The sequence below is a fragment of the Psammomys obesus genome, unplaced genomic scaffold (genome assembly GCF_907164565.1).
Source record: "Psammomys obesus unplaced genomic scaffold, mPsaObe1.curated_primary_1811, whole genome shotgun sequence".
NCBI lineage: Eukaryota > Metazoa > Chordata > Mammalia > Rodentia > Muridae > Psammomys > Psammomys obesus.
The window spans coordinates 33,500,771-33,513,881 of NW_026585644.1; the positions used below are offsets into that span (position 1 = coordinate 33,500,771).

Genomic DNA, 13,111 nt, shown 5'->3' on the forward strand with positions numbered 1-13,111 from the left:
AGATAGATAGATAGATAGATAGATAGATAGATAGATAGATAGATAGAAAGAAAGAAATAAATAAATAGTTAAGCATGGCAGTGAACCCTTAATGTACCTAGCACTAGGCTTTAGCAATTATCAACACATGGCCTCTAGTTTCATGTACGTTCATGGGTGTTTTCCTAATTCTTTTACAGGAAATGTGGTTAAGTATTTTGTCATGTATCTCTAAGCGATAAGAACTTTAAACATATTATAATGCCATTATAACATTAAAATTTAATAACTCCTTAATGCTATTTATATGGTTTGTTTGGAATGATGTTTTTGGACCTATGGCCGAATTGTTGGCCCTTTGTCTTCTTCCTTGGGGACTTCAGTGAGTAGAGAGCCTTGTCTCATTGGATAGACCTGTGTCATTCTCTGTGCCTTTGAGTCTCTGCTTCTTGTCGTTTGCCGTGAGACTCCAGTAGAGAACTCAGAAGCTGGAGTGTGTTCTAATGGAGGTTGGGCAAATCCAGTTACCCTGGGACTGAACCGGCTTGTGAACGGCCTTTGAAAGGCTCCGAGTGGTGACCAGTTGCCTGCGCTGCCTATACTGTGGCTATTTCATGGCAATATTGGAGGGAGAAAGTCTTAAAGGCAGGAAGATTTGCCATATAGCAGATTTAAGCACATTTTTTAGTAATCACTTTGAATGAAGGAGTTTTCAGTGGTTAATGCCGCTCTGTTCTGTCTGTGTTTTTTTCCAGACTATTTCTTTTGTCTACATAGTGACTGCGGTTGTGGGAGTTGAGGCCTGGTATGAACCTTTCCTGTTTAATTTCTTATATAGAGACCTATTCACTGCAATGATTATTGGTAAGAAGCTCCATGTCGAAGCCTTTTTTAACCATCACTTTGTTATCAAAAGCCAGTGTTTGACCATAGCAAGTGATAACACTCTTTCCTTGTTCTCCAGCAAGCAGAATAACCCTATGACCTTGTAAGAGTTCTACCAGATAGTTAACGAAAACGAGTGTCTTTTGTTTTTGAACACCAAGCCCTCTAATCAGAGAGAATTACCAAAGTAGTTGCCAAAGCAATCACCACACAAGCTTGGTAAAGTTTATCCAGTTTAGTCTAGACTGTATTGGATGATTTACAGTTAGTAGACATTTCATACCTATTTCAAGTTGAAACTTGTTAATTTGAAAGATTAAGACAGATGAATTAATGGAGACTTAAAATGTGTCTCTTATGTCACTGAACACTGAAGATTTTTGGTTGGATAACCATCTTTGTGTTCTGTCTGTTGCTCTCTAAGAAGGCAACCTTCATGGTAAATAGAAGCCAACCCACCTATCTCCAACCTTGTACCATCTCTTCTTTCACGGAGCCTCTTGTCCCGCCATCACCTCAGCCCCCAATTTTTTTTTCTTCAGTTGTTTTTTTTTTTTTTTTTTTTAAGGCAGGATTTTATGTAACCAAGGCTGGCCTTGAATTTCTGATCCTCCTGCCTCTGCCTCCCAAGGGATGTGTATCCCCATACCTGACTTGAATATCCATTAAAGCACATGGTTAATATTAAAAAAAAAATCTCATACAGTAGATATTTATATATTTCTTTTTTAAACTTAACAAATATAAAGCGTAGCAAAACTCCATAGGACAAGTTGCCTGATTGAGAGATACACTAATGGTAGGAGAGGACAAGCAACTATTTTAAGTTTAAATAAAGAAAAACAAAACCAAAACTGCTTTATGCAGATAAACATTTGATAGATAAAATAGAGGGGTTTTTACAAAATATGTATCCCAGAAGCACAGAAAGGGTCTACTGCAGCATTCTTCAGTGTCTGAGCCTTTCAGTTCCTAGTTTAACAGGCTTCACCAGAAGGAAGAGGTAGAGTTGTGTTTAGATAAAACAGCAGATCAATAGCCTACATGTATGCCTTTTAATCTTTTAGTGATTTTCCTATGACCCCCAAGATAATAACCTAGAATGCTTTGCTTTTTACTACTTTGCAAACCACTGGTGTTTCCCAAACTCAGTCAGCTGTCCTGTAGATACCTCCTTTGGCTAAATCAAAAGTTAGCAGGGCTAACAGGACCACATTAGGAAGCACACGATGCCTAGTTGTCTCTAATACAGGTAGTGATGAGAGGGTTCAGGTATTGCATGTCACTTCCGACTTAGTGTATGCTCTTCACCTAGCAGTACTGGAGACATTGATGACCCTTGTTTAGCCATTCATTCAGCAGACAGTAGGGGACTAAAAGGTAGTCTTATGATTAAAAATAGCACATAAATTCAAAATGACAGTTGCAAATGGAATCCGATAACAAAGGTACCACTTTGTATTGTGACACCATTTCCAGATGCAATATATGTCTAAGTTTTACTTCAACTTACAAGCACTGGATTTTCTCTTAAAATTTTTTTTATAGTTATAGAAAATGCTCATGATTAAAAAGTGAAAGCTATAAAGCAATATATTCAAAGAAGTATAGCTTTTATACTATCTATTTTTTTTTCAGTTAGCTACTCTTAGTTTTGTTTGGTGTGTGTGTGTGTGTGTGTGTGTGTGTGTGTGTGTGTGTGTGTGTGACCATGTGGGGTCAGAGGGTGAAGCGCAGGTTGTCAGGCTGATGGTAAAGGAACTTTACCCACTAAGCCATCTCTCCAACCCTTTTCTTTTAATGTTTGGCTTAGACTTCCACTATTTCTTTATTACAAATAAGTGCATGCATCATTTTATCACCTTGTTTCCCCCCCACACACACACACACACTTGGTATACTCACGGTAGTATGTAAGGGTTCTCCTTCTCTCTTCTCCCAGCTTCCTGACCCTCTGTGGTCTGTCGGGAAGCTGAGTGTTTAGATTGTCTCCATGCTTTTGCTGTTGCACACATTGCTGTAGTAAACAGACTTGTGCATGTGTCTTTTTATATTTTTTTTCTGGGCAAGTGTGGAAGAGATTCCTAAAAGCAGCGTTTTTAATGAAGGACAAACCGTGCAGTGGTGTGTTGAATACTTCCATATTCCGCTCTATCGTGCTGAGTTTGCATGCTTGTGAGCTATTGTAAAATGCTTGTTTATTCATAGTTTTGCAGTTGTATATTGTCAGTTTTGTTACCCTGGTGGCTAAGAAATTATATACTTGTATAGTTCCAATCTGCCTTTCTTGTGAATGAGCTTTTCTAGGCTTAACAACTGTTTGTGTCTGCTTTTCTGTGTGATTTAAATACTCTAGGCCATTTTCCCCAATAGAATTGTTAATCACCTCTTTCTCTTAGAGGTACTTGTGTTTTGGGTGCATTAATCCTTTTAGTTGACTAATTACAATTTTCTCACATGTCTTTTTTGTTTTGTTTTGTTTTGTTTTCAAGACAGGGTTTCTCTGTGTAGCCCTTGCCGTCCTAGAACTCTCTTTGTAGACTAGGCTGGCCTCAAACTCACAGAGATCTGCGTGCCTCTGCCTCCCAAGTGCTGGAATTAAAGGTGTGTGCTGCCATGCGTGGCTCACTTGTCTTCTTAAATTTCTCTTTAAGATACTTTTTAATTTGGTGTTTTTGTTGTTTATTTGTATTTGTATTTTTAACGGGTGCTTTGCTTACATATATGTTCGTGTACTATGTGTGTACCTTGTACCTGTTGAAGCTAAAAGAGGGCACTGGATCCTGGATATGGGGTTATGTATAGGTGTGAGCCACATGTGGGAGCTGGGAACTAAATCTGGGTTCCCTACAAGAGTAGCTAGTTCTCTTAACTGTTGAGTCATCTTTCAGCCCCATGTTGATGGCCTATTTTTGTATTTTTTAATTCTACATGTATGAGTATTTTGCTTGTACATGTGTCTGTGCACCACAGAGGCCAAAAAGTGGTGTCAGATCCCCTAGAACTGGAGTTACAGATGGTTATTAGCCACCATATGGGCGCTAAGAACTGAACCAGGTCCTCTGGAAGAGTAGACAGTGCTCCCAACAGCTGAGCCATCTCTCCAGTCTCCCATCTTGGTGATTTTTATTGAAGTTCCTATGCGATAAGTTAGAAATGTGAGAAATAGGGTTTTTTTGTAGTCACATTACCCTTAGATTGTATCTCATTTCACTTAATGCTTTTTTTATGAGTTCTCTGATTATCTATCTACCTACCTATCTATCTACCTACCTATCTATCTATCTATCTATCTATCTATCTATCTATCTATCTATCTATTGCAACTACTCCATTTTCTGTATTTTAAATTCTGGCCTTAAATTCTGGCAGTATCAAAAGTCAGGTCTGCATATATGGGTTTCGTCACTATTGTCCACTTAACATTTATTGTTTAATAGATAAGTCCTTAACAGTTCTTTACAGAATGTCAGATAAATTCCACCTAGAAGAAATAAAGATAGTCTTTCCCTTTGGCAACTTGCGTAGAACACAGACTGTGTGCATGCTGACTGTGCTTAGAGCTGGTCCTCTCCCCCCACTAAGATACTATCTCTGTCCTTGCTCGTGATAGCAAGTTTGTTTCGGCCCAGTCCAGTGACTCGGAGCTACAGGTATCACTGAGTTAACTACTTCAGTCTTAGCCAAAGCAGGAGAGCAGGTGGCACATGCTAGTGTGTGCCCTGAACTTTCCCTTCCCCAGGAGCGCAAAACAAAAAAAAGACACTAGGAAAAACATCCTCCTCCAACCTACTGACACTCAGCTGGGGCCTGCAGCTCAGAGGTGCTGATTTGTTCAGGCTCTGACTGGTCAGCTTCCAGAAGCTGTGGTTAACCCCTAAGAGAAAGATTCTCAGCTGGGTGTGGTGGTGCAGCTTCTAATTTTAGTACTGGGGTGCTGAGAGAGAAGAGACTGTGTGTGGCTGGCAGAGTGGGTGATGAATATGAGTTGATAGTCACATAAAGACTGGGATGCCCACTTAGTGGTGGCAGGAGGAGTCACAGTCACTCTGGAGTCAACCACGTTGTGTTCAAAGTCAGAAGTGACACAGAACTTACCAGTAGGAATCTTGGTAGGTTTCAAGAGTATAGTTTCTGGGGACAGGATGAGCAGATGAATGTTAAGAACTGAAAGCACTAAAATGTAGCAAGTGATGGAACACGACAGGGTAAGAGTCAGTGGGTAGGGTTTCTTAGAATGCCCGTGCGTCCTTTTTAGGTTTGTGGGAAAATAAACATGGCATGGATATAGTGGGGAGGAGAAAAACTGAAGATTACTATAAACAGGAAGGAAAGGAGTGTTGTCTGCCCACCCCCTTTGTAGGAGCTCACGTAGATTTCCTTCTGCTGGGTTCTGTTCCAGGTGTTTACATGTAACAATCCGTGCAGTTTTCAAACCCTATGTAGTTGAAACTGCTATTTTTCTGTTTCAAAAATTGGGAAAGCGAGGCACTGAAAGTTGAATTGGCTGGAGTGTCGTGGTTCTGTGATAAGTTGATGGCAAACCAGAATGCAAGTCCAGGCTGGTTTCAGTCTGTGCTCTGATTCACGCAGCTGTCCTGCCACTCACTCTTTGCTTACAAATGCTGTTTAGAAAAGTAGTTTTGCTGTGGAAATAAATTTGAACTTGAAAACTACTGGCTCTAAAACCCTGGGCATTTGCATGGATGCCGTTATTGTAAAATAATAACTTTTGAATAATTGATTAAAGTAATTTAAATATTCTTCTTTTTAGGCTGTGCACTATGTGTGACTCTTCCAATGAGTTTATTAAACTTTTTTAGGTAAGTAATTTTTTTTAAGTTGCAGAGGCGAAAGAAAGAAAATCTAGCAGTGGTATAGCTAGCAGAATTTAAGGAACTGTTTAGTTTTTTGTAATCTGGACATTTAAAAAAGGTTTTAAAAACCTGTATTTCAGATCTAGAGTGAGAACATGATAATTGAGGTTATCTTTTGGCTGATGTAGTCAATTTAACTATACTATCAAATGCTCAGTTCTTTTGTTAAGGTTTTGGACTCAGCAGTCTTCAAGTTTGTCACTTTTGTGAGTAAATTTATTCATGGTGAGGGGAGTACTTTCTTGTTAAATACTGATTTGTTCATTCTTTTAATGAAGGATAAAGGTTTAGTTAATGAGATCATAACACTTCTGGGTGGATAAGGACCAAAGTTTATGGTTGTGTAGATAGATGTTTCTGCCTTTTGGGGAATGGTTTCTGAGGTAGGGGAGGGTGGGTTCTCAGTTTTGATTTGTGCACATCCCATCTTACTGGCTACTCTGACTTGTCTTGTTTTGTCAAAATATACTTTGTTCTTTCACGTCTCAGTAATTTTGCTCTGGCTGTTTCCTCTGCCACTGTTATTTGTTCTTCCTACTCATTCCTTTAGCGCTCAGATCTGTCTTACAGAATCTTAACCTGTGTCCAGACAAGTTCTGTACAGCTTCTGTTGTGGCTGGTGGCCATACATAGAAGTACACATGTTGAGCCAGGTGTAGTGCATACTCATAATCCAGGCACTTTGGAGGCTGAGTCTGAGGCCAGCCAGCCTGGGCTGTGTAATGAGTACCAGGTCTGCCAGGAGTACCCAGTATGATCCTGTCTTTAAAATAAAAAAAAAAAAAAAAAAGTAATGGCATTTAAAGTTTGCAAGCATACTGGTCATTTGAGTCATTTGGTTGGGTCTCAGACTGACCAAAGTAATGTGATCAATAACAAAACCAAGACTAGAATTTGGAGCGCTGTTCAGATGAGCCAACATGTTTGATTGCTCCCAGGGTATTTAGACACCAAGATGCACTGGCAGGCTCTCTTCAGGGCCTGTTGTGTGACACACATCTAAATTTTTTATTATTTTATGTGGTGGGTATTTTGCTTGCATGTCTTTATACCACATGCATGCCTGTTGCCCAGAGAGACTGAAAGAGAGTGTTGGATCTTCTAGAACTGAAGTTGTGAGCCTGTAGGTGCTGGGAACCAAACCTGGGTCCTCTGGAAGAAGAGTCAGGACTTTTAATCACTAGGCCAGTGGTTCTCAGCCTTCCTGATGCTGTAACTCTTTCATACAGTTCCTCATGTTGTGCTGAAACAAAATTATATTGTTTCTGCTTCATAACTGATTTCACTACTATTACAAATTGTAATGTAAATATCTGATATGCAGGATATGTGACTCCTTTGAAAGGGTTGTTCAAGCCCCCCAAAAGGTTGAGAACTGGTACTCTAAACTATCTCTGCAGCCCCATCATTCCATTCTTAATACAGGTGCTGACCATTTGGTTTAAAAAGTAAGAAAGGGCATGACAGGACATTACTTTAATCCCAGCACTCTGGAGACAGAGGCAGATGGAGCCACATAGTGAGTTCAGGTCAGCCAGGACTACATAGTAAAACTTTGTCTAAAAATAGAGAAGGGAAGGAAGAAATGGGGAGCGAATGGAAGAGGGGAGGATCGATGGAGTTAGAACTTCAGTTGTAGTCCTGGCCCTGGTAGCAACTGTAAACTTAGAGCATTTCATCCTAACTTAGCCTGTCTTTTAGTTTATTCACTTTGTATCCCAGCTGTAGCCGCTCTCCCACCCCTCCCAATCCCACCTTCCCTCTCTCTTCTTCTCCTATGCCCCTCCCCCAGTCCACTGATAGGGGAGGTCCTCCTCCCCTTCCATCTGAACCTATCAGGTCTCATCAGGAGTGGCTTCTTTGTCTTCCTCTGTGAACTGGAAAGGCTGCTTCCCCCTCAGGTGGAGGTGATCAAAGAGCCAGCCCATGAGTTCATGTCAGAGATGGTCCCTGGTCCTATTATTGGGGAACCCTCTTGGATACTTATCTGCCTTAAATGATGGTTCTCTGTGCCATAGGGTTGTATACAGTAAGAGTACATGTGAAAGGAGTCTGGAGACAATAAATGTTAGGCATGTGTCTTACCTGTAGCTATAACAGTGTTCTTTATTGACTTTTCAGAAGTTATAAAAGCAACACCCTGAAGCACAATTCCGTTTATGAAGCCATGGTCCCCTTCTTCTCTCCGTGTTTGCTCTTCACTTTGTCTACAGTGTGGATCCTTCAGTCGCCCTCAGACATTTTAGAAATACACCCTAGAATATTCTACTTCATGGTTGGAACAGCTTTTGCCAATATCACAGTAAGACTTTTGTTTGTTTTGGTTTGGTTTTTTTTTTAGACAGGGTTTCTCTGTGTAGTCCTGACTGTCCTGGACTCGCTCTGTAGACTAGGCTGGTCTTGAACTCACAGAGATCCACCTGCATCTGCTTCCCGAGTGTTGGGATCAAAGGCATGCCACCACACTGGCTAAGACTTTATTTTTAAAAAATCATATAAGCCAGATGTGGTAGCTTATGCCTATAATTCAAGGCCAGCTTGGGCAACATGAGAGCCTACTCAGAAAACAAAAATAGCAACAAAAAGGAATCAGAGCAGTTTTGAAAGGTGTTTGTTGCTGATCGGAGGTTGGAGGTCAGGGTTTGTGCTTCCTCTTCACTGCCATGAAGAAATAGAGTTATGTCAGGTCTTAGGAGGTTGTTTTGATATTATTCTTCACATAGTTTAGAATCTTAAAACTGGGAGATACTTGTATCTCAGCTTTTACCACACGGTGAAAAAATACCCTCTGAAGCATCTGTCTTAGTTCTTTCTCATCTCATGGCAAAGCACCTGACAAAAGCAACTTACTGAAGGGCTTATTTTGGTTTCTGCTTTAAGAAGGGAAACAGTTCACCAGGCGGGGGTGTCATGTCAGGTCACATTATCTGTCACTTTGCAGTGAGGAGGGCACTGCTCCGCTCACTTCTTTCTTTTTATTCAGTCCAGGACTCCAGCGCATGGATAGTGCTCCCCACATACAGAGTGTGTCCTCCCTCCTCATTTAAACCTCTCTGGAAACTCCTCCACAGACACGCCCAGAGGTGTGTTTCTGAGATGATTCTAAATCAGTGATTTTTGACAGTGGAGATGAACCAGCAGAAGATCCTTACTACATTGCCATAGTCTCTTCTGATACGTTCTGAGATCTGGGCTTTAAGGGTGGGGCCAAGGGCCAGTTGGGTCCATGAGCAATTGAGAATTATTGAAAATAGATACATTCTTGAAAGCTTCTTAAATGTAGAGGTGACTAGTTCTGAAAGTGCTTTGCTGATTAATACTCCCTCTTTTCCTCCCCTCTTCTTGCTTCTCCCAGTGTCAGCTAATCGTTTGCCAAATGAGCAGCACACGGTGCCCGACTTTGAACTGGCTGCTGCTTCCTCTCTTCTTGATTGTGGCAACCGTGATCGTAGGCGCCGTGTCCTCCCACGTTGAGAGTGTTCTTCTCTACACGCTCACAGCCGCCTTCACTCTGGCTCACATCCACTATGGAGTACAAGTGGTGAGTGATCGATGAAGCGCAGAGCAGAGCTGCTTCTGTCTGCCTCTTGGGAATATAAAGGGACGTGGGGAGTGCAGAGGAGGACTGCCAGTGTCGTTCTGAAGTGTGGAGGGTGGCAGTGGGGTTTCAGGTACTGTGGAGGGTGGCAGTGGGGTTTCAGGTACTGTGGAGGGTAGGCGTGGGGTTTCAGGTACTGTCTGCTAGTGATTAGATTACAGCAACTACAGACGGTTTCTAAGTGAGTGATGATGGGGAATTGGTTCTTACTCTAAATCATTATATAAAGTTTTCTTATTGAGAAAACCTTGTTCTATTCTTGTCATTATGTGGGACCAGTTAATCCCATTAGTTTCTTTCTTTGCCTCTTTAATCTGAGGACATTTTTATTGCCTGTTAATTTAATGTGGGGAAAACAAGTAACATTGGTTGATAGTTTTCCTCTGCCCATTTCTAATCCTGTGAGAGATGGACTAAGGCAGCATCTTAGGGTGTCTATTGCTGTGAGAAACACCATAACCAGAAGCAACTCAGGAAGGAAAGGGTTGCTTGAGCTCACGGTTCCGAATCAGAGCCCATTACCAAAGCAAGTCAGGGCAGGAGCCTGGAGGCAGGAACTACAGCCGGACATGGAGGAACACTGTTTACTAGTTTGCTCTCCATGGCTTGCTCAGTCTGATTTCTTATAGCACCTGTGACTATCTGCCCAGGGGTCTCAGCACCCCACTAGAATGTGGTTGGGCAGACCCTTTCCTGTTTCTGGTGTTTTTTCCTGTGTCAGTAAATCACTGTATGCAGAGGTTGAGCTCTGAGTATGCTCACAGAAGAATCAGGAATGTGTTTGTCATCGTCTTGTTTTGGTTTTCTGTAGGTGAAGCAGCTGAGCAACCATTTTCAGATTTACCCTTTCTCATTGAGGAAACCAAACTCAGATTGACTAGGAATGGAAGAAAAGAGCATTGGCCTGTAACCTTCAGGAAGTACTGTAAATAGATGCTTGTAAATACTTCATCCATCACCATTGAACTAAACTGATCTGCTTGACAGACATGGGACCTCAGTGTGTGGTATGTGGACAGCAGGAATGAAACATTATCTGAGCTTGTGGAATTGTGGACTTTCTAACTCCCAACTTTATTATTATTATTATTTTTTATGAAACCATGAGACATTTGGTTAAGCACAGTGCACATTAAACCAGCTAAATGTTCCTAGCTTCATGAATGAGTCCATGATATTTTGACTCATGTAGAGTTGAAGGTGATTTATGTTTAAAGTCCCCAAATTGATACACAACACTAGTAACATTCAGGTAGCCACAGCATGTCTTAATATTTGATACTTTATAATAGGTTGTTAGCTGTGGGAATGATAGACAGCCCAAATCTAATATAGAGGTGTCAAAAAAAAAAGTCTCTTCAGCCAGAGATGCCAGTGACTCCAGAACAGTGCAGTTGCCAAATTCTGGTTGCTTTTCAGTGAACGGCCTTTTCCACCTGCTGTGGGAGGTTGTCTAGTATCCTGGCTCTTATTATGGCTAAATCCCGATAAATGGCTTAATTTTTCTTTAGAGAGAAGTGTTCTGTTGATATTATTATAGAATGGGTTATAATTATGGCTTATCATTGTAGCACGGCATTGTTTAATTGTGACGTTTCCTCCTGTCAGCCGTGCGTTGCTGCGATTGCTTGAGCAGTGATTTTTAAGAAGGCATGGGATAAGTACCAATCTGCGGTACTTCCTTGTGAGAGGAAACGCAAACTGGAGTTAGAAATCTCAGAACTTCACGGTGACCACGGTTAGCATCCTGACACTGTCTGTCTGTCAGTCTTTGCTTGCTTTCATTCTCTCCTGGGGGTTGAGGTGCTATGGTTTTTAATCTCACAACAGGATAAAGCAGAGAGATAGCCTCTCTCCCCTAACTTGCCCACCTTTCAATTTAAAGAAAACTTTATGCCTTACTGATTATTTACTTCCTTAATATGACTCAAAATAATTTTTGAGGTTTACTGACAACATAAAAAATCCCTTCAGCTGTATTGTGGTTATTTTGTAAATCACACCTTATTATGAATGTGGATCTTTCTTTGGGCTTTATCTTTATTTAGTTTGGTGGTGGTGAGTTTTACTTGCTTATTTTATTTTCCACTGAATGAGGTTTGTGCTTAAATGAAGAGTGTGTCTTAAACCCTTTTCTTTGGACAGGTTGCACTTGGATAAAATAGGCACCACTGTGTTGATATGTAATTAAATTCATAACTGTTATTTATCTGTGAATGTGACCATCCTTAAATATTTTAGCTCATTCCTTTTTTGAATATCTCTCTGCTGCTTTGTAAAAAAAAAAATAATAATAATAATAACTAATTGATACTTCCCGTAAACACTTTTTAAATTCTAATCATTGTCATCCAGCTGTTGAAAATGAGTCCAGGATTTAACTCACAGTTCTGTGCTCAGTTTTCATTGTTTGTAGGGCTTACGTGTATTTGGGGACATTCTGTGACACAGAAAATGAAAGAAAAAATTGATGAGAAATTGATGTGGGAAATGGGTACTGATTCTGTGTCTGTCAATAAATTGCCATCATGGAGGTCAGAAAATGAGCCAGGTGTGTGAGGAGAGCTGCTCTGTGTACCTGCGCTCTGTAGAACAGAATTGGGTAACTTTGTTATAAGGTTTTTGGCTAATCATTTTACTGTTTTCTTGACCTTGTACACAAGAATATTTATTTGTATAAGGGAATATAACTGATAAATATTTATAAAATAATGAATCTGGGCCACAGGCTTTCTTCACCTTGTACAGTAGATTGAAGAATCATGTCCTAGAATTTTGAGGCTCTTTCTTCTTCTTCTTCTTCTTCTTCTTCTTCTTCTTCTTCTTCTTCTTCTTCTTCTTCTTCTTCTTCTTCTTCTTCTTCTTCTTCTTCAAAATGTGTTTGTCTTCTTTGTTGCATCAAGTGGATTTGAAAATGTTTTGTGCCTTTTGTTCTAGATTTTTTAAACATGTCTCTGTGATGGTAAAGAATTCTGTTAATAGTTTTGTTGACACTGTCTAATGGAAGAGGAGTAAAAGGTACTGCAAGCTGATGTATACTGTTTTGAGTGACTTGACTTCACAGCTTTTCCCAGGTGACAAGAGCTGCCTTTCAGGGAGCAGCATGGTGTTGGGAGCGTCCTCACACGCCTTCTGTGCTTGCTGGATAGAGGTCCTTACCCAAGCCTGGGGTTTGCCTCACCATGCTCTTGGACCATGTTACAGATACCATTACAAGTTCCTTTTCAGGTTATTTTTATGAAAAAGCCCTTTCAGGCTTGTCAGAAAATAATCTCCCAGTATTTGAGAGGATGTGGGATAGAAAAACATCAATAATATTTGGATAGAACCTGCCACTTGTGATCTTTCAATAATGTTTATGATCTTATTGCAGTGCGCTGTTTGCTTCCAAAAATAATAGTAGAGTCTATAGGTTTTAGAGCAATAGAGTAACTTTGAAGTAAAAATATAACCATTCTTTCTTGGCATTTCAGTATCATGATTAAAATACTTTTAATTCCAGTTTTGAAAAGGAAATAGTGAGCATGGTTTAGGTGTCACAGTACCACACGTAATATGCCATTTGTTTTCTCCTGAGGCATTGGGAAGAGAGGTGCACATCTGGGATTGGCACATGCTAAGTAGATGTCCAGAGCTGGCCGTGACTTGGAGCCTGAACATTAAGGGACTTTGTTGTTGTCAGAGGGGTTACAGGAGGAACCTTGCTTCCTGAAGCCACTTCAACTCCATGACCTGTCGAGAGTAAAAAGGTAGTTTGGAGGTGTTTTAAGTC

General features: G+C 40.5%; 1 protein-coding gene across 2 annotated transcripts in view; it reads left to right on the forward strand.

Moving 5' to 3' along the window:
- Selenoi (selenoprotein I) overlaps positions 1-12,375 on the forward strand; it is a 39,921-nt gene extending 27,546 nt beyond the window's left edge. Inside the window, exons 6-11 of one of the 2 annotated variants that reach the window (XR_008722349.1) lie at positions 735-843; positions 5,639-5,687; positions 7,863-8,043; positions 9,097-9,282; positions 10,151-10,346; positions 10,948-12,375. Coding sequence is in view for 1 of the 2 variants with exons in the window: in XM_055626424.1 (XP_055482399.1) it covers positions 735-843; positions 5,639-5,687; positions 7,863-8,043; positions 9,097-9,282; positions 10,151-10,249 (624 nt within the window). In the remaining variant the exon portion in view is untranslated. Of the gene's footprint in view, positions 1-734; positions 844-5,638; positions 5,688-7,862; positions 8,044-9,096; positions 9,283-10,150 lie in introns of both variants that reach the window. The other variant, XM_055626424.1, reaches the window with a different exon arrangement.
- The last annotated feature ends 736 nt before the right edge of the window (positions 12,376-13,111 follow it).